Source organism: Barbus barbus (assembly GCF_936440315.1).
Source record: "Barbus barbus genome assembly, chromosome: 23".
Classification (NCBI taxonomy): Eukaryota; Metazoa; Chordata; class Actinopteri; order Cypriniformes; family Cyprinidae; genus Barbus; species Barbus barbus.
The window spans coordinates 28,444,123-28,465,684 of NC_136751.1; the positions used below are offsets into that span (position 1 = coordinate 28,444,123).

Here is a 21,562-nt window from a genome sequence, read left to right on the forward strand (position 1 = left end):
TTATAGGGTGAAGTCAGCTAAAATGGGCCACGTTTTGCTAAATTACTTATAATACCATCAAATATGCTATGCATGCAATCTAATGATATTGTTATAAATTAGCATGGGTCTCTTAAATATATTTATATTTTATAAATGTGAAAAATGATGAGAGTAACCCCCGGTTTCACAAACAAGGCCTAAGCCTAGTCCTAGACTAAAATGTAAATCTAAGCTGTTTCAATTTAAAGAAACTTGCACTGACTGATCTTAAAACGTATCAGTGCCTTTGTTTTGTCTTTAGATGCACACCGGTCATGTTTTTTCTAAGGCATGTTTATAAAAAAAATACTCAAATGTCCTAATTGAACAATGACCTATTCCTGGTTTAGTCTAAGCCCTGTCTGTGAAACCGGGCCTTAGAGTATCAGCAGGTGCCTTCTTGAGCCACGGCACAACACTCAGGTGAAACGGGCCAGCTGTTCAGTTAAAATGGGCCAATATAAAAAGAGGTAATTTCAGCTTAAATCATTTTATTTTTAACAGTAAATTGACACTATTGTCTTTAGTGTGCCATAGCAATACCATAAATGTATTTCATTAAATAGAAAGTTAAATGAATATTTAATTAAACAATGCAATTAAAAATGAACTGATGTTGTATAGCTGTGTGTTTCTGTCCATTGGTGTCTTTTGTGTGCATGTATGTTTGTATGCTTGTATTTTTTAAAGACTGTTAGGATTTTGTATACATATCTAGGCCTATAAACTTATTTTCACCCTCAATTTCTGTGTAAAAGTGTGTATAAAATTTAGTTTGTTTACTTTATTAATTTGATGTGTTTTTAATGTAGCCTAGTTAGGTACTTGTTAGCCAGAAAATTATATAACATTATTAATTTTATTCATATGCTATACAAACATTTATCTGTTTATTTTAAAACATTTGTTATAAAATATTTAACACATATCCTATTAAAACATTTAGATTGGCAATAAATATTCCCATAAATACTCAATAAAGGACGGAAATTATAATATCGTAAACTGTATTAATGTTCCACAATTTAAAAACGAACTAAAAAGAGATTACCGCGTGTGATGTGAGAACTACAATTCCCATCATTACGCTCAGTCATACGGAAGTGATTCGTCACCATAAACGCACTTCCGCTACATTGCCACTTCCTTTCCTGTTAGCGGCCTCCGGCAAGATGGCGGTGCAAATCTCGAAGAAGAGAAAGGTTGGTACGAATTTCATTTAACATTTGTGTAAATAAAGCACAGAAGTGCAAAATAAGAGCGGCGCCTGAATGCTATGGTACTTATCGATAACCTAAGCTGTTCAGATGATGGTTTAATAAGGATGTTGAGGTGGATTGAGCTGGATGCTGAATCTGAAGTGAAACATGGCAGTTGATCTCAGTGTAGCTTTATATTTCAACGGTTCAAATGAGATACAGACGTTATATTTAAGCACATTATATGTTTCCGGAAGCTGACGTTAGTATGACTGCCATTATATTCAGTTATGGAACTTGTAAATTTGAATATATATATATATATATATATATATATATATATATATATATATATATATATATATATATATATAAGCAGTAAGTTACATGCATCACAAATGTGTTCTGCTGCTTTTAATAGCAGCTTTGTCTTCTATTTGATTGACTTTTGTCATAGTATTCAACGCATACGGCAAGATATGACTGTCATTTTATTCTAAATCAGAAGCTCATAATGATTTAATGTTTGTGTATCAGTTTGTGTCAGATGGCATCTTCAAAGCCGAGCTGAACGAGTTTCTGACCCGAGAGCTGGCCGAGGATGGGTACTCCGGTGTAGAGGTCCGGGTCACACCTACAAGAACCGAAATCATCATCCTAGCCACCAGGTGTGAACTCTACTCTCATTTGAGATTTCCATTACATTACATGCTTCAAACGTGCATTTAAAAGCATAAAGTGTAATGACTTCATCTGTTTGTCTCTTCAGGACCCAGAATGTTTTGGGAGAGAAAGGCCGCCGTATTCGTGAACTGACTGCTGTTGTTCAGAAACGATTTGGGTTCCCTGAAGGCAGTGTGGAGGTGAGATTAGTGCTAAACACAGGTGTATTAAATAGGGTCCAAAACTAGTTTGTAACTGCATGTTCTGAAGTGTTGGGTTGTTTTATCGTAGCTGTATGCTGAGAAGGTCGCCACCCGGGGTCTCTGCGCCATCGCTCAGGCAGAGTCTCTGCGCTACAAGCTGCTCGGAGGACTGGCTGTCCGTAGGTGAGCGTTCACTTCCCAGCATGCTTTGGGCTGCATTGAAGTTCCCTTCAGTGATGATACGATGACGAGTCGGAACGGGGCCGGTTCTGTCTTTGAGGATTCTGGGTCAGGCTCACGTTCTGTGCTCCTGACTTCAGTTCCTCAAAGCAGTGAGTCCTATTAGCTTGAAGACATAGAGGCATTTGTCTGAGAAGGATTGGAAGGCAGCGTGAATTATTTGGAGTCTAGATTATTTTTCATTTCCTTTTCCTGTGTGTTTATGGTTGTGTATTGTGTCTGTTGTCCTCAGGGCCTGCTATGGTGTTCTGCGCTTCATCATGGAGAGCGGGGCCAAGGGTTGTGAGGTGGTCGTCTCTGGTAAACTGAGAGGTCAGAGAGCCAAGTCCATGAAGTTTGTGGATGGCCTGATGATCCACAGCGGAGACCCCGTTAACTACTACGTCGACACTGCTGTCCGCCACGTGCTGCTCCGACAGGGTGAGGAAGAGTCACGGAGGAAGATTAAATGGTTCTCTGGAAGTCTGATTTGTGTCAGATCTTTAGCTGTGGAAATATTTAGAGAAAAAGTGTGGGGGGGGGGGATTAAAATGCAGTACTATAGCAGAACAGTACTATGAGTAGGAAAAATTAAATATCTCTGTATTTTCTAAATTTATAATTTATAAACACTGAATTTGTCATCTTTAGCAAATATTGCATTTTAATAGGGGAAAATGTTTAGAGAAACTGTAAAAAAAAAAAAATTGTGTATAATTTTTCAAATATTATTTAACATTCATAAGTGCTGTGGATTTTCATGTCAAATCTTGATTTAAGTGTATTAGTGTAAAAGATAATGGTTTTTATATGTAGGGAAAAAAGTAATATAGAATGATAATTCTAAAAAATATGATTAAGCTTATCTAAATAATTTCCTAATAATATTTGAGACATGTTTGCAATATTAATTTTAAGTGCAAGTTGGGCTTTTATACAAGAAACTATATATATGCCTTTTTTAATTTTAAGTATTTGTTGTCTTTGGCATTTTAATCACTGTTGCAGTAGGATTGGAACATAGTTGAAACAGACTTTCAGATTTCAGTGGGTTTATATTGCATTAAGAGCAAGTGACTCAAATTTAAATCAAATCAGAAATTCAGGAGCAGAAATGTGAATCATCTCAAATACTTGGACTTCAATGTGCAAATCTGTTACCATATAAAATAAGGTTTAGCATGGCACCTCAAATGTCTTACATATTGAGTAACTAATTGTTGGAAGTTTAACCTCAGAAGCGTATATATCGTTCCTTCAATGACGATATACTGAACCAGAATTGGGTTGTTTCAGGGTCTTGGTCAGTTTCTGGTTCTTCAGAGCAATGTGACGTTTCAGAGGCGTTAGTCTGAAGGCCTTGAATGCATGCTTTCAAACAGATGCTGAAGCTCAAATGGCATGGTAGTATACTGGTTTCTGGTCAATGTTTTGTAATATCCTTGTGATCCTGTCTGCCAGCTGACCTCCACGTTCCCTTCAGTGATGATACGATGACGAGTCGGATCGAGGCTTGTCTCTGAGGATTCTGGGTCAGGCTCACGTTCTGTGCGTCTGACTTCAGTTCCTCAGAGAACATGTCCTCTTAGATTGAAGATTTAGAGGCATTTGTCTGAGAAGGGTTTTTTTGGGTTTTCTTGTTTACTAGTTCTTGACTTGTCTAGTTTTGTAATGTGTCCTTGTGATTTTGTCTCCATATAGGTGTGCTCGGAATCAAGGTGAAAATCATGCTTCCCTGGGATCCCAGCGGTAAGATCGGCCCCAAGAAGCCCCTGCCTGACCACGTCAGCATCGTGGAGCCCAAAGATGAGGTCCTGCCCACCACCCCGGTGTCCGAACAGAAGGGGGCCAAGCCCGAGGCCCCAGTCATGCCACAGGGAACCCCAGTGCCAACCGCATAAAGGGGTGAGAGCCAAAAACTCCAAACTCATCTCCACCTTACCTTCAGTGATGATACGATGACGAGTCGGATCGAGGCTTGTCTCTGAGGATTCTGGGTCAGGCTCACGTTCTGTGCGTCTGACTTCAGTTCCTCAGAGATCACGTGTCCTCTTAGATTGAAGATTTAGAGGCATTTGTCTGAGAAGGGTTTGCTGACTAGTTTCTTTCTATGCTTTTTTTTTTTGGTTCTAACAAGACGTTTTTATCTCTTCCAGGTTGACCGATCATTGATGGAAGGCCTATACTTTTCTGTATAAAAAATAAAATGATATATGGGGAAATGTTGTCTGTTTTCATTCACTTCAAACAAGCAATGTTGTAAAGACGTTATGATTGCAATACATGAAAGGTTTAGTAGCTTTTAACACATTTGAGTGTACCTGAATCTACCTGAAGATGTTAAACATAACCGTTACCAGCAGAATGCAGTTGGAAGCATCAGCCTGCAAGTCATGTTAACAGGAGAAGCTTTATGACAATGATGGTTGTGACAGCTGCTAAAAACTATTTTTATTATAAACTTAAAAATTAAATTTTACGAAGCAGTGATTAATTGTAATGAAATTGCAAAATGATGGGGGGAAACCTTCTGTAATATATAAACAATATGATGTTGTATTGAGTAATTTTGTATATTTGACTCCATGGCCCCCCATTGCACAATATGTGACTTTCCCAGCTGTGTATTTTCTGGTTAATAATTAAGGAGACCTGTATGTACACACACTTGTACATTATATATGTTCAACCGCCTTATGGAATGTTTTAGAGCTTGGTATAAGTAGAAAAATGTACACTGAGTTTAAATTGTGACTTTCTAGGTTTGGAAATAACACTGACCCACTTTATATTAAGTGGCTTTAACTATGTACTTTATTTTAAATTAATTTTTACAATGCATTGTTGTGTACGTGTTTTTACATTTTTTTTAAAAACCTTAATGTAATTATAACTACATTTATAATTACACTGTTGACCCACCCTTAAACCTACTCATACCACCAAACCTGTCCCTAACCTTTCCTGTATCCCACCTCAATAGCAGCAAAGGTGTTTTTACATTGTACTTATTTTTTGATGTAAGTACCTAGTAGTTAAGGCCACTTAATATTGACCAATAACACGTTTAAAATGAAGTCAAATTACAATAACAAATCTTGATTTTTTGTTTATTTTAATGCTTTTGTCTTTTCATTTTAATTAGTTGAAGTCATCTTTTATGTTGTCAAGTTGAGAACCACTGCTGTAGAGGTCATCATCTGCGTTTAGTTGAACATTACACTTGTTTCATTTTAATGGCTATTAGTTCTTAACCTGAAAAAAGCGGGTTACACTTTATTATGAAGCTGTCCTTGTTACAGTGTAATTATACACTTTAAATAATACTGAGTAATATTAATTAACTACATGTACTTACTGTATGGCTTAGGGTTACTTGCATGTAATTATGCATAATTGATTGTTATTATTATAATAGTAAGTACATATAACGTGTAACAAGGACACCTTAAAATAAAGTGTTACTAAAAGTGCTATGATGAGAATCACGGTGCAGAAGGATTACTATAGTTCTTTTATACTTGATACAATGGTACTTTAATGGTACATGTCCAAAACAAACACGTTTAAACCACTATTTGTCTGTGGACTGTTGAATTAAACCGTTTAAGAACCATTTTCAGTGTTTTTAACAAATAGTTAATTCTTATTCTTGAAGCTAGAAGAGAATGCAGCAGTGTGTGTGTGTGTGTGTGTGTGTGTGTGTGTGTGTGTGTGTGTGTCATGGGTGGATCTTATAAAGTTACACACACACACACACACACACCTGATTCACTGCCTGAGCTGCTGCTACCTGCGTGAACACCAGAAGTTTTAGCTGAAGATCATGAGTTTACCGGACTATAAATCGCCTGGGAAACAGTCATCAGCACCTGTGCAGTCGGTAAGACAGAAAGAAACAATCACGTTCCAAAATAGAATCACATTGTAACATTTTCATCGTGAATGCTCTGTTTCATGTAACAGCTGTTCTGTGTTTCAGCTATTCTTTTGAATCGCCTGAGATGTATTTTTGTAAGATTCATTTATTTTTTGACAGATTATTATGTTTCTGTCATCTCGTGCTGTTCTCACCACCGCCTGTAAAGCAAATACACGCGAGTTGTTTTTAACATCCTGTGCATGACTTACTACACGATACTTGTCCAGTAACAAGAAACTACTTACTTCCCAATAATACTGTATGCTTAAGGAGGAAGCAGGTAAAAGATTAAACAACTAGAGTATCACCCCCTTCTAATGAACAGGTTTGACTACTTTAGTCATTTCTATGAGTACAACTCTTAATGTTAAAGCATATAATGATTTTCTAGGGAATTGTGTGCTTCTAATTTTATAGCAACAGTTTGGACGGAACCCTTTTCTATTCTAACATGACAGTGCCTCTGTGTATAAGACACGCTTCAGAAAGACATGATTGATTGAGTCAGTGTGGAAGAACTTGACTGGTCTGCAGAAACCCAGCTGAACACCTCTGGTGTGACTTTAAATGCAGACCTTGAGCCGAAAACTCATCACCAAACACCAATGGCTTGTACATAAGGGTTCTGTCATTTTAGACACGTCCAAAACTGTTGCAACAGAGATGGAAATACAGTTTTTAAATACTTGAATTATGTTTTGTTAGTGCCTTTTTCTGTTCTAAAGACAACACTTTTGTCCGTATAGTGTCTTGGTGTTTGGTGATGAGTTTTTGGCTCAAGGTCTGCATTTAAAGTTGCTTCAGTTCATGTTGGTCTTTAATTGTTCTTTACATCATTCCACCTTGGAGACAATCTGTTGTGTTGGTATCAATAATGACAAAGAGTGACTTTCAATCAGCTATTCATATTAACTGTTAAAACTGACATGTTTTCTCTCTCCACAGAAATCCCAAGTTGTGCAGCTGAACATTGGAGGTCATGTCTTCAGCACCACGCTGGGAACCATCCGTAAATTCCCAAACTCCACACTGGCGGACCTGTTTAATGGATCAACCAAACGGATGGACTCTGAGGGCCGTCACTTCGTAGACCGCGATGGGACTTATTTCAGGTACATCCTCGAGTACCTCAGAACGGAGAAACTTCCTACTGAACACCTGCAGGAGGTGCATAAGGAGGCGCTTTACTATGACATCAAACCTCTTGTCAAAGCCATCGAGGAGACGCCGCAGTTCTTCGGAGAGACAGTCGGGAGACAGCAGTTCTTGGCCCGTGTGCCGAATTATCGAGAAAACCTGGAGGTGATTGTGCGGGTGGCCAGAGCCGAGGCCATCGCCTCACGCTACTCCAACATAATCGTGTGTGTTGTGAGGACAGAAGATGATTTAGCCAGATACAATGATGCTATTGACAGTCTCGGCACCCCGAGAGAATCTGTGGTGAGCTTTGGTCCGTGGAAAGCTCCCGCGTCAGTGGAAGATCTGTTAGATTGCATCAAAATGGACATAGAGACCAAAGGATATAAAGTAAAGATCCAACCACACAGCATAGACACAAGGTTTCTCTTTAAGAGCTATGACTTCTTCTATAAATTGATTTTCACTTGGTGGTGAAGAATTTGAGCCCCAAACTCATGACCTGAGGATTTAAAAAGTGAAGGAATGTTTTATATATTATATAATCAGCTTATCAAACAAATTTAACATTAACAGCTTCTGTTCCTTTAGCAGACCCACCTTGTCAATCATGTGCAATGGTGTTCTTATCTGTCAGTATCTGTTAAACCCTTGTTTAATATTGACTCAATATTGGCTTAAAATAGCTTCTGCACGGATGTGTCTTTATTTGGAATATTCTGGTTCGGGTTTTTATCAGCAGCATTTGTGGCATGCTTTGGATTACAACAGAATATTATTTTGACTAAATTGTGTGTATAGAAATGCACTGAACATAATTTAGGTAAATGCATAGTTTTAGATGCTGCAGCCTTTAATTTGCTCTCAATTTGCCCTTCAAATCAGCTTTAGGTCTTAAGGAATGTTTTTGGCTTGTTAATTGGTCAACATCTGAGAATTGTACAATTTTATAATTTTTTTATGCATGCAACTTTTATGTATTTGGTTGATGCTTTTATCCAAAGTAACTTGCATTGTATTCAAGTTATGCATTTTATCATGCTTCCCCAATGCATTATATAAGAATGTGGAAACAGGTCCAATTCATTATAATCTCCCTAATTTGTGCTACTTGTAAATAATATATCTAATTTCACTTTATACTGCATGATGTTTTTGTTTGTTTGTTTTGCTGCCAAGACACGTGATGCTCACACACATCATGCAAAATAATATTAAGAAAGAGTGATGTGCCATTTCCTGCAGAATTGCTGTTTAAAAAAAAAGTTTTTTGAATATCAAAAATAAATTTAATTGATTACGTTATTGTCTAATATTTACAGATTGCTTTATGCGTTGCTTCTAGTCCATTATTCTCTGTCGCATTATTATTATAGCCGCTTATATAATATGGTATATGTTATAATTCTTTAAAAAAGATCATCTCTAGTCACTGAAACGAGTGAAAGGTAAAGCTCAGCAAAAAAAATAAAAATATCAGTGGTATTGTTATCTCATTAAAATCAGAATAGGTTTTTTCTAATATTATTACATTAAAAATGTATTATGTATAATGCCAAAGCCCCTAGAATACTCCGGCCATTGCACCAAAAGAAGAAGAAGAAGAGGTGTCGCTGTTCCGCCGCAAACTTCAGCCGCCGCTGAACAGCGAAGAAGAAGAGCGCCGCTTTAATAAACACAGCTATGGCAGCTCATCTGAAGAAACGAGTTTATGAGGAATTCTCTAAAGTTTCTCAGGTGAACACATAAAACACTGCATATACTGTTTATAAACTGTCATGTTACTGTGCTGGTCACAGAATATAATTATATTATTATAATGATAGTTTTAGAATACAGGTAAAGCAGATGTAGCATTTAGCATAACTATTTTTGTAATAACAAAAGCCCATTTATGCATATTAGTTGTATTATTTAAAGTCTGTTTTAATCAGTGGTCAGTTGAAACACTTTATATGTTTTTTAATGCACATATATGTTGTACTTATGATACATAAATGTCCCTTTTTGTCGTTTTCCATTTCTTTTATCATTGGAGCCTGAGAACAATAACATCTCGTTGCCAGCAAATGCTGTTAATATGCGTTTGATAAGTAAACTCTTGTTAGATTGTGAGCATATATAACACCAATGAATCAGTCTCCAATAATAAGTGGTTGTGTTTGAGTGATATCAGTCTTTTCTCAATGTAATTGTAAGATTATTATGTTGTTGTTATTGTTTTTTGAACATGTGATCACCTCTTTTGCAGCAGGTGACTCTTGAGGAGGTTCCTGCGAAAAAGCTTCGACTGACCAAACCCAGTAAATCGGCCGCTCTTCACATTGACCTGTGCAAAGCCACCAGCCCCACAGATGCTCTGCAGTACCTGCTGCATTTCGCACGGAAACCTGTGGAGGCTGAGAGCGTGGAGGGGGTCGTGCGCATCCTGCTCGAGCATTACTACAAGGTATCGCAACACACAAGCTTCATGAAACATGCAAATACATGTTCCTTTATACTGATATCGATTATTTACCACTCATAAATTGAAAAATTAGACACTTGCACATTTCAGTTTATGTGTGTATGATGTAAGTTCATGTATTACTTTTAATAATTATGTGTTTGTGGTGATGTGGTCTACAGGAGTCAGATAACTCTGTCAGGCTGAAGATCGCTTCATTGTTGGGTTTATTATCGAAAACCCAGGGCTTTGCTCCAGACTGCGTAGTAGATGATGCTATAAACACTCTCAACAACGAAAGTAAGTCTTTGATTTAAAATTATAATGTAATATGACACTTAATATAAACGATTTTATCATTTAAACAATTGTTTTATTTAATGTCATGCCTCAACAATAATAATTCCTCACTACTGAGTGTCAAGTCCTGTATAATGCAGTCAATGCTGATTAGTTTGGGTTAATTGTGTGTTGAAATTGGATTTTTCTAAGAATTTTGCCTGTGTTTTAGAGTCTCATCAGGTTCTGGCGCAGCTTCTGGACACTCTATTGATCATCGGCACTCAACTCCCAGACAAGATCGCTGTCATTCAGAGACTTATAGATGTGGCTTGCAAGGTGATTGTAATAATCTTCCATTCCTCTAACACTGAAATCATACTTTTTGGCAGTAACAATGGTCGAAACTGATTTCATCAGCTATTTAACATTTTTATATCATTCTGAATCAGATATATTATTATAAATGTTAAATATTTTACTTTCATGTCATATTTATCCTCAGCATCTCTCAAGCACTTATTTCGGAGTGAGGAATAAGTGTCTCCAGCTGCTGGGCTGTTTGGGGACGGTTGATATACCTCTCAGTAAAGAGACTGATGCAGGAGCCGGAGCACAAACATCACCTGTACGGGACGTGCAGAGTCTGATCAGCGACTACTTCCAGGACCAGGACCCTCGCGTCCGCACCGCCGCCATCAAAGCCATGGTACTGAGCTCTGTAGAATAATGTCAAGTTAAGATGCATTAAATGTGGCTTTTATTTACTTGCATTTCTGTGTGTTTTTCTTTCTCCGATCAGCTGCAGTTACATGAAAGAGGGATGAAAATTCAACAGACTATTTATAACCAGGTCAATATCAGCTATAATAATCTTACACTACCGTTCAAAAGTTTAGGGTTCGTAAGATTTGTTTGTTTTTGAAAGCTGCTCACCAAGACTACATTTATTTGATCAAAAGTACAGTAAAATATTAGAACTCTTTTCTATAATTTATTCTTATGATGCAAAGCTGTATTTTCAGCATCATTACTCCAGTCTTCAGTGTCACATGATCTTCAGAAATCACTCTAATATGTTGATTTGCTGCTCAAGAAACATTTCTAAATATTATCAGTTTTGAAAACAGTTGTCCCGCTTCATATTTTAGTGGAACCCATTGTTTTCAGGATTATTTGATGAATAAAAAGTTAAAAAGAACAGCATTTATTTGAAATAGATATCTTTTGTAACATAAATGTCTTTACTGACACTTTTAAACAATTTAATGCATCCTTGCTGTGTGGATCAGTTTCTTTAAAAAAAAAAAAATCTTTCCAAACTTCTGTATGGTAATATGTTTTTAATTTTTAATTACACTGAGCATGAGATCACAAAAGAAATAACTTTTACATGAATGTCTGATCCCCTGGACAGGCCTGTAAGCTCTTGAGTGATGATTATGAGCAGGTTCGTTCGGCAGCGGTGCAGATGGTTTGGGTTCTGAGCCAGCTTTATCCTGAGAGGTAGAGACTCAATCTCTTTTGTATTTCTTACTTTGTGTTTTGATATATGTGCCCATCCAGTCTTCAAGAGTAGGTAATGCTGACTGCAGCCATTGTGTACTTACTGCTTTCTAAGCATGCACTGTTTGAACTGGTTATTTCAATTCAAGAAACTCAAGAATGAAGGATTGAACATTAATTTGTCTTTATGCATTAACAGTATTGTTCCCATCCCCTCCTCCAATGAGGAGATCCGGCTGGTGGACGACTCCTTTGGGAAGATCTGTCACATGGTCAGTGACGGCTCATGGGTAGTCAGAGTGCAAGCTGCAAAACTGCTGGTGAGTGTTGGCTGTTTGTAGCATAACCACATGATTCATTTCTTATTGACTCGCCACTCACTTTTCCATCCAACTGTTTCACTCTCTCAGGGCTCAATGCATCAAGTCAGCCCTCATTTTCTGGAGCAGACTTTAGACAAGAAGCTGATGTCAGATCTCAGGGTATTTATACACAAAGCAAATGATGAAAAACATGCAAGAAACGTGAATTCAAGAACTTAATTCTCATTCTATCTCAGAGGAAACGTACTGCTCATGAACGAGCAAAAGAACTGTATGCTTCTGGAGAGTTCTCATCTGGACGGCGATGGGCCGATGATGCTCCTAAAGAGAGAGTCGACACTTCAGGTGTAAATCTCATCGACTCTGGAGCCTGTGGGGCTTTTGTTCACGGCTTGGAAGATGAGATGTACGGTATGTATTTCAAAACACTACCGTTATTGATCTTTGAGGACATTTTAGCACTTAGTTATTCATTTGGTCTCACTTTTCACAGAGGTGCGTATTGCTGCAGTAGAGGCGCTATGTTCCCTCGCCCAATCCTCAACCAGCTTTGCTGAAAAGTGTCTTGACTTCCTGGTGGACATGTTTAATGATGAAATCGAGGAGGTGCGGTTACAGTCCATCCACGTGTTGCGGCAAATCTCAACTCACATCACGCTCAGAGAAGACCAGCTGGACACTGTCCTCGCAGTACTGGAGGTACTGGTATATGTGACTGCTGTACAGTTAATCAAAATACAACAAAATTGCAGTATGGCTTAGTGTGATTTATCACATCACAAAAACTGCAATTTGATAATTTTATTAATTAAACAAATATATACGCTTAATTATACGCTTAACGTGTGTTTCAAGAGTGAAGCATAGCACTGAAAGTTTTTGCTCTCTGCAGTTTTCTGCATTTGAAAATTTATAAATTAAGTTAATATTATATACATAAATATTAGTAGCCTATAGTAATTTTATAGTTGTACGCTACAATAAAATAATATATATATTTTTTTTTTTTTACAATAAATATCACAATGGTAATATTTCTTAATTTGCTTAATTATAACAATAGCAATAACAATAATCCTAACAATAACAGCATCAACAACAACAATAATAATTGTTATTAGTCATTGTTGTTGTTGTTACTATTATACTATAGTAACTATTATACTAAAATACTATTATTTTTATAGTTCTTTGTTTTACAGTGAAATATCACAATAGTAATATTTTATTTATTGGTAATGTTTTTATAAAGTAATAACAACAATGATGATCCTAATAATAATAATTACTATTAGTATCAGTATATAGTCATATTTAAATATAATCAAAAGTTTTGTTGGCTACAAACAAGCATGGCAAACCTAGCGCATTTATTTTTTCAATCACAATGTTTATCAGAAAAATTGCAGTTAGACATTTCCCCAAACCATTCAGCCATAATATCAGACCAATTAATTACCCATTCATTGCAGGACTCATCACGGGACATTCGCGAGGCCCTGCATGAGCTGCTCTGCTACACTAATGTGTCCACTAAAGAGTGCATCCAGCTGGCCCTCGTGGAACTCCTGAAGAACCTCACCAAGTACCCGACCGACCGCAACTCGGTCTGGAAGTGAGTTCCAGTAGCTTTTCCTGCCCGTTTTTTGCTGTCAGCCAGCCCCATTCTCAGTATTATTATTTTTTTTTCTCCTGCATTCCAGATGTTTGAAGTTCCTCGGTGCTCGACACCCGACCCTGGTGCTGCCGATTGTCCCTGAGCTGCTGAGCACACATCCGTATTTCGACACCCCAGAACCAGACATGGACGACCCTGCCTGTATCCTGCACATCTGACATGATAACATGTTAATGCATGTGACTTTTTAACATAGCATTGGTGACCCTGGACCACAAAACCAGTCTTAAGTAGCACGGGTATATTTGTAGCAATAGCCAACAATACATTGTATGGGTCGAAATGATTGATTTTTCTTTTATGCCAAAAATCATTAGGATATTAAGTAGTAACATAATAATATGTTGACAAGGACTTCATTTGGACAGCTTTAAAGGTGATTTTTTTTGCACCCTCAGATTCCAGATTTTTTCATATTTGTATCTCGGCCAAATATTGTCCTATCCTAACAAACATGCATCAATGGAAAGCTTATTTATTCAGATTTCAGATGATGTATAAATATCAATTATGATAAATTGACCCTTCTGACTGGTTTTGTGGTCCAGGGTCACATTTATGTTTTAGACTTTTGTGAACAGTGACTTAAAAGTGATGAATTATAATACAACATAAGCAATTTGCTTTGAATACTAAATGGCATTTCCAAACATCTGATTTCATGTGTTTATCTTCTGTTCAGACTTTGCTGTTGGATAATTTCTGTTTCCCTTCTATTCAGAGCTGTAGATATTCATATGTTGGTTCAAATGCTTGTTTTCCTGACCTGGGTTTGTTCAGACATTGCTGTTTTAGTTCTGGTCTTCAACGCAGCCAAATCCTGTCCCACCATGCCAGCACTGTTCTCGGATCACACGTTTAGGCACTATGCATACCTGCGTGACAGCTTGTCCCACCTGGTACCACACCTCCGAGTGAGAAACCTGCCTGCGTACCTCATATCCAGCCTTTCACTTTTATTTAAGGATAATATACATTACCGTTCACAAGTTTTTTTTAAATTCATGTTTTTGGAAGAAATTAATACTTTTTTCAGCAGTGATGCATTAAATTGATCAAAAGTGACAGTAAAGACATTGATCAAGTTAAAAGAATCCTGAGAAAATGTATCTCGGTTTCCACAAAAAATATGAAGCAGCACAACTGTTTTCAACATTGATGATAATCAGAAATGTTTCTTGAGCAGCAAATCAGCATATTAGAGTGATTGCTGAAGGATCATGTGACACTGAAGACTGCAGTGATGATGCTGGAAAAACTTTGCAACACAGGAATAAATTACATTTTACAATATATTCAAATAGAAAAGTTTTTTTTAATTGTAATAATATTACTATTTTTATTGTATTTTGATCAAATTATTGCAGCCTTGGTGAGCAGAAGTGACTTCCAAAAAAAAAAAAAAAAAAAATTCATCATTCTGTTTTAGAAATGTAATTATCTTCCATATCGTTGGTGTTCGTCTCAGTTGCCGGGCAGAAAGCAGACTGCTAGTTCCGGTCTGGAGGCATCCGGCGTGGGATCAGGCAGCCTGGAGTCGGCACAGAACTTCCTTCAGGACAGCCTCATTCGGGTCAGCGCCCTTCAGAACCTGGAAACACCTGGTGCTCAGGATCTGCTGGAGTTTACCATCAGGTTCGAACCTTTAATGCACTACAACTGTATTATTTTAAGGTCTTTTAATAAAGTGTTTGTTAAGATGATTTTGATTTGTGTAACATACAGAGATCTGCAGCGGTTGGGGGAGCTGCAGACAGAGTTGGCCGGATCTGCGGATTTCTGTGCCACATACCTGCACTGCCAACTGCTGCTTACCAAGGTGAATACAAATATAATTCTGTTTCAAATAAATGCTGTTCTTATGAACGTTCTATATTTATCAAAGAATTCAGAAAAAATGCATCACAAAAATATGAAGCAGCACAACTGTTTTCAGTATTGATGATGATAAATATTTCTTGAGCAGCAAATCAGAATATTAGAAGGATTTCTAAAGGATCATGTGACACTGAAGACTGGAGTAATGATGCTAAAAATTCAACTTTGCATCATAAGAATAAAATGCATTTTAAAATGTATTAAAGTAGAAAGCAGTAATTTTAAATTATAATATCATCTCACAATATTACAGGTTTTTTCTGTATTTTTGATCAAATAAATGGAAAGGAAAGGTGTCCCATACTTGGAATTTGTGCTCTGCTTTTAACCCATCCAAGTGCACACACACAGCAGTGAGAAGTGAACAAACACACACACACTGTGAACACACACCTGGAGCAGTGGGCAGCCAATGCTGCGGCGCCCGGGGAGCAGTTGGGGGTTTGGTGCCTTGCTCAAGGGTCTCACCTCAGTCGTGGTATTGAGGGTGGAGAGAGCGCTGGACATTCACTCCCCCCACCTACAATCCCTGCCGGACCTGAGACTCGAACCCACGACCTTCGGGTTACAAGTTTGACTCTAACCATTAGACCACAACTGCCCCTAAATGCAGCTTAGATGTGCATAAGAGACTTAAGTCATTAAAAATTTTTTACCGACCACAAACCTTTGAGCGCTTTTGTAAACCCTTGTACCTGTATTGATAAAATAAGGCATATTATCCATAACTTTTATTTTTTCTTTTAAACCCAGGCACTTCAGGAGAAGTTATGGACCATGGCTGTGCCGCTTTGTCTTAAACAGAACGCCAAAGTTTCAACAGCCGCTCGACAGGTATGTCCAACCGAAATGAATTTGAACCTGAGTCATCTCACCAAACTTTACCAAAAATCCTTTGTAATGTGTGACAGATCCTGGATGAGACCTATAAGCTGGAGTTCTTGTACAGCGGTCTAGAGACGCAGCAGATCGCCTCTATTCACAACGTCCGGCTGCAGGCAAAAGCGTTACAGCTCATCCTGACGGCCCGATCCAAACGAGGGTTAGCACTTACTAATAAACTTTCTGATGCAATAAAATCTCAGGTCTTGAAACTGATCATCTTTCTTCATCCAAATAACAGGGTTGACCGTGTACTTGGTGTCTGTGAGAAGTTCCTGCAGGATGTGGAGTCATTTCAGAGGTAAAAACAGTCAAAGATGATGTGTAATACGTGCATAAGATGTTACGTACGAAGAATCACTGAATGTTCTTGTCTTCCCATTCTCAGGCTCTTCATGACAGAGTTGCCACATTTTCAGGACAGTTTTGTGGAGAAACTCCTGGAGCTGATGCCCAGGCTGACGGCTTGCAAACCTCTAGATCTGGTTAAAATCCTTCAGACCACACTGCGGCAAAGCAGATTCATCCATCTCAAACTACCCGAGCAGGTTTGTGGATCCTGACACACAAACAGCTTCAGGAAGTTCTAGATTCTTTGTTCCCAAATGTTTGTTGGAATATCTCGTTTTCTGTTTATTGTGGTTTGTCAGATCCACAGGGCATCAGCAACAATTATTGAGCCGACGGGAGAATCAGACAACCCTTTGAAATTCACCACAGGCTTGGTAGTGGCGTTAGACATCGATGCTACTCTCGAACACGTACAAGATCCACAGACAACAGTCAAAGTGCAGGTCAGAAGCTTTAACCGCATTTCTTTTCAGTTAAATAAAAAAACTGTTATTAAGAACAATTTACTAAGAAAAATTACTTTCCAACCATTTGTAGACAAATTAGCCCATCCAATCAATTTCTGATTGATGCATTTAAATCCCAACCTATGCATGCTAAGGTCATAGGTTTGATTTCTATGAATGCAAGAAATGTTAAAACTTTTACCTGAATGCATTCACTTTGGATAAAAGCATCTGCCAGTTGCATGAATGTTAGTCATTTTTTTTTACATTTACCTTTACATTTAGTCATTTAGCAGTCACTTTTGTCCAAAGCGACTTATAAATGAGGATAATGGAAGCAATCAGAATCAACAAAAAAGCAATGATATGCAAGTGCTATAACAAGTTAGCTTAACGCATATTTGCTTTAAATCTTTAATAAAATCTTTGCACAATTGATTCACATTATTCATTTTTCTTCATCATCCCACAGGTTCTGTATCCAGATGGACAGTCTCACATAATCCACCCCAAACCTGGAGATTTCAGGACCCCAGGACCTGGACGTGTGCGACTGATCACGCAGGTTTATCTCTCTCATTCTGCCTGGACAGGTACGTGTCTTTTCTAAAATGTGCCTTAATAGACACGTGCACATCAAGACATCAGTTGTATATTTTTGGTTGAGGATTATTATGCAGTAGCTATTCTTTGTATTTTGTCCTTGAATAAAATAATGTTGCAAACACCATGACAAATCCCTCTCTGCTGGCAGCGAACAGCATGGACCCTTCACAGTTCCACAGATATAAATAGAACTGTATCCAGTCCAACAAGGCATGAGTTATTTTATATCTGCGAGTGTCTGTGTGACCAGCAGAATACTGAGGCTGAATACATTTCTGCCTTGGAGAAAATCAAAATTGATGTTTTTTTTTAAATACATTTTCGTCTTTATGGACCCTTTTTACATTTCCAGGGTTTTCAGAAGCGCAAGTCATCATAGTTGTGTAATATAGTGATGAAATATAATTTTTGCATTTCCACTTGCCCCAATAGTTAAAGAAAAAGTCCACGATAGCATTTCTATGACCTTACAAAAAGAGGAAAAGGTCAGAAAAGAGAAAGATGCTGTTGTTATAGAAACACTTTCTGTAATTTAACGCCAATGTAAGAAAACACAAAGTATAGTACTATAAATTTATATTATTTTTAAAAAATTCAAATGAAAATATAAAGAAAACTTTAAATATTTACGATGTTAATAACTGTGGAAATGTGGCATCACAGTCTGTGAGAAGGGTCCATTTTGCACAAGTCATCAGTGCTTGTTATTCAAATTATTTATAATCTTTATTATTATTTTCACTACTGTTTTTGCATGGAAATGACCAATTTAGGATTATGCTGACAAACAAATTGCAGGAAGACATAACTAAAAAGATTTTCATATACTACACTTACCAAAATAGCTTGAAGTACCATGTAAATACCATGCTACTTTAACATGTACGTTTCTATCATAGTAGTATCATCTGATACCATTCCAGTCATTTTTATAAGAGAACAATCACAGCATAAAGTCGAATGTAATCTAAAGTTTTGTGTTCCTATTTTTGTATTTTTTGCATATATATATATATATATATATATACACACACACACACACATGTATAACTATATATATTAATTTTTTCAGCTATTTGCCAATGAAACATTTTTAATTTGTATTTAGTTTAACTTCATGTACTAAAATATCAAACTAAAACTGAAATAAAAATGAATAAATTATATAGACATATATAAAAAAAGAGACACAAATGCAAAGAAAATCTTAAGTAAAAACTTTAAAATTATAAAAATAAAAACTATTAATGAAAACTATAATAGTATCTCACCGATACTAAAATAACACTGGTGTTTTTACTTTCAGAGGCCTGTCAGATTGAGGTGCGGTTGCTTCTGGCCTACAGCTCCAGCAGCAGTAAACAATCTGCCTCTAAACCTGCGTGGAACGAGAGTATGGACGGCCTGCCCACCAGCGAGAGCTGCATCGAGGGCACAATCCACCTCAGCAAACCCGTCAAAGTCTTCATCATGCCCAAACCAGCTCGCCGCTGACCCGAGCAATCCAAGCAGTATATATGTCAAAATAACAGCCAACACAAAATCAAGTGTATTCACAATTACGTTTTATCTGAAATAAATGTTTTTTTTGTTCATTTGTATCACTGGTGTGTGTGATAATGGGGTATTTTCTCAGCCTACATTCAAACTATAAGAATTTAATGATTATAAAGCAAATAACAAAAGAACCAGTGCAAATTAAGAAGCATATACCACGAAAACTATGTTCATTTGTAATGTAAGGCACGTCCAATTAAATGAATTAGCTGGTTGATGATGTGATCAGCAGGTGGAGTGGAAGACCCCGCCGACTTTAGTTCCCTGTCCCACCAGAGCATTATATTCTCTAACAGCCTGCTCGGTCTGAAACACCCTGACATCGACACCCTGCTTCTTCACATAATCTAGGGTGGATGGAGGCACCTGAAACATAAAAAAAAGCAGATTTTTTAAAGTAACATTTGCTGAATCTGCTGAAAATGTTCTCACCAAACAGAATTTGTTTCTATATCAGAACAGATTTGGAGAAATTTAGCATTGCATCACTTGCTCAGAAATGGATGCTCTGCAGTGAATGGGTGCCGTCAGAATGAGAGTCCAAACAGCTGATAAAAACATCACAATCCACACCACTCCAGTCCATCAGTTAACATCTTATGAAACCAAAAGCTATGTGTACGTAAGAAAGAAATGCATTAAGATGTTTTAACTTTTAACTGTTGCTTCTGGCGAAAATATGAGACCATAATCCATAATAAAGCTTCCTCAAGTGAAAAACTAATCTTGTCTGAATCAGGAGAGAAATATGTACAGATTAAACGCCATTTACTAGCGAAAACCGTTCTAAACAAATAAATCGGTGGATCAACAAGGGATGGACTTTTTCCACTGGAGGGAGCATTATTATGTATTATGGACTCATATTTTACCCAGAAGTGAAGGTTTGAAGTTAAAAACATCTTGATGGATTTGTTTCTTTCAAACGCGCAGCTTTTCTATTCTCAAGATGTTAATTGATGGTGTGGATTATTGTGTTTTTATCAGCTGTTTGGACTCATTCTGACGGCACCCATTCACTGCAGAGCATCCATTGGTGAGCAAGTCATGTAATGCTACATTTCTCCAAATCTGTTCTGATGAAAAGACAAACTCATCTACATCTTGGATGGCCTGAAGGTGAGTAAATGTTCAGCAAATTGTAATTTTGGGGTAAACTGATCCTTTAAGGATTGCAATATTCAGATGATGGACAGTGTTGATCAGCAAATTCACGTTGTTACCTGTAGAGCTTCACTCATCCCTCTTCCTATCACCAGCGTCTGCACTCCTTTCCTCAGGACCTCTTCCAGGTCGGCTGGTTGGACGCCTGGATAATGCTGGCAGGAGCACAGATGCACTAATAAATAACATTTCAAGCAGACTGGTTCAAATACAAGATAATATGTAGAACATTTTGGTCACTAGATAGCCCCATACTTCTATTTTTTGCAATTTCATAGTTTTAAAAGCTTTCTAAAATAGTAATAAAACAATAAGTAGATGCATCTTGCTGCTATGCACTGAGAAATCAAAGAATGTAAATGATATTAGGCATTGCTGTAATGTAAAGGGTAAATGGCTCAAATGCATTGCAATGTTTATGACAATATCATATTATAAGAAGATAATGTCATAGGTTGAGGATGATTTTACAGTGTGATCTGGTGTTCATCTTACATCTGTGCCGGTTTCACGCCAGTCCCAGGCTCGGCTGCCACCCGGCCACACTTTACAGTCTTTGTAGGGTGTGGAGCAACCTTTGACCTTCATGTGGCCCCAGGATAAAGAAGCAATTTCTGGAGAAGACATGATCAGCTTTCCTGTAAGAGAGTGGAAGAGAAATCGCATGCATTTATTAAGTAAGTACCATGCTGTTTTTTAAAGCTCCTTGGGAGTGCCATGTAAATACAATAGTACATGAATAGGTTAAATATTACTATTTGGCACCATCAGGACTTTTTAAAAAAACATTTTGTTATTCTAAAATACCATTTAGAAACGATTAACCAGCTTCGAAGCACAAAACCCGACTTATCTGCTTTAAACGAGGTTTTTATTCATGCAGAAATTATAATCGTAACAAAAACAACTTTATAATTCATAAATGTATTTCATTTATATTATATAATCTTGCCTCGGCTTGCAACTCAACCTTGCTCGTGTTGTGTTTCTCTTCGTGACGGCGGGACACACCCACCACGTACGTCAGTGGCCAGCGCTTTGCGTTGATTGGCTGCCGTTCAGTGACGTACAAAAAGCTAGAG

The 21,562-nt window shown here is 37.4% G+C and overlaps 4 protein-coding genes across 6 annotated transcripts; 3 read left to right on the forward strand and 1 right to left on the reverse strand.

Moving 5' to 3' along the window:
* Positions 1-1,122: 1,122 nt before the first annotated feature.
* LOC306843329 (small ribosomal subunit protein uS3) lies at positions 1,123-4,527 on the forward strand. The gene is made up of 7 exons (XM_079374742.1): positions 1,123-1,223; positions 1,758-1,888; positions 1,990-2,083; positions 2,175-2,269; positions 2,559-2,746; positions 4,007-4,210; positions 4,462-4,527. Exons 1-6 carry the CDS (start codon positions 1,194-1,196, stop codon positions 4,204-4,206), a joined length of 738 nt encoding a protein of 245 aa, XP_079230868.1. The 5' UTR covers positions 1,123-1,193; the 3' UTR covers positions 4,207-4,210; positions 4,462-4,527.
* A 1,534-nt stretch (positions 4,528-6,061) lies between these two features.
* LOC306843330 (BTB/POZ domain-containing protein KCTD14-like) lies at positions 6,062-8,657 on the forward strand. The gene is made up of 2 exons (XM_079374743.1): positions 6,062-6,188; positions 7,173-8,657. Exons 1-2 carry the CDS (start codon positions 6,132-6,134, stop codon positions 7,839-7,841), a joined length of 726 nt encoding a protein of 241 aa, XP_079230869.1. The 5' UTR covers positions 6,062-6,131; the 3' UTR covers positions 7,842-8,657.
* Positions 8,658-8,981: 324 nt separating this feature from the next.
* LOC306843320 (integrator complex subunit 4-like) lies at positions 8,982-19,359 on the forward strand. Of its 2 annotated transcripts, none has more exons than XM_079374726.1 (23): positions 8,982-9,101; positions 9,616-9,813; positions 9,993-10,110; positions 10,322-10,428; positions 10,595-10,798; positions 10,892-10,942; positions 11,507-11,595; positions 11,795-11,915; positions 12,006-12,077; positions 12,155-12,329; positions 12,412-12,617; positions 13,391-13,533; positions 13,622-13,737; positions 14,377-14,510; positions 15,065-15,231; positions 15,322-15,415; positions 16,228-16,308; positions 16,386-16,516; positions 16,598-16,657; positions 16,745-16,904; positions 17,007-17,150; positions 17,626-17,746; positions 19,066-19,359. In XM_079374726.1, exons 1-23 carry the CDS (start codon positions 9,048-9,050, stop codon positions 19,251-19,253), a joined length of 2,934 nt encoding a protein of 977 aa, XP_079230852.1. In that variant the 5' UTR covers positions 8,982-9,047; the 3' UTR covers positions 19,254-19,359. The 2 variants fall into 2 exon arrangements, with proteins under 2 accessions (XP_079230852.1, XP_079230853.1); XM_079374727.1 differs by having other exon boundaries at positions 8,998-9,101; positions 9,619-9,813.
* On the reverse strand, positions 19,305-21,514 carry aamdc (adipogenesis associated, Mth938 domain containing). Of its 2 annotated transcripts, none has more exons than XM_079374749.1 (4): positions 21,451-21,514; positions 20,976-21,118; positions 20,540-20,635; positions 19,305-19,682 (listed from the first exon to the last, which is right to left on the reverse strand). In XM_079374749.1, the coding sequence occupies exons 2-4, from the start codon at positions 21,105-21,107 to the stop codon at positions 19,542-19,544; spliced, it is 369 nt and encodes a 122-aa protein (XP_079230875.1). In that variant the 5' UTR covers positions 21,108-21,118; positions 21,451-21,514; the 3' UTR covers positions 19,305-19,541. The 2 variants fall into 2 exon arrangements, with proteins under 2 accessions (XP_079230875.1, XP_079230876.1); XM_079374750.1 differs by having other exon boundaries at positions 19,311-19,682; positions 21,433-21,493.
* Between the last annotated feature and the right edge of the window lie 48 nt (positions 21,515-21,562).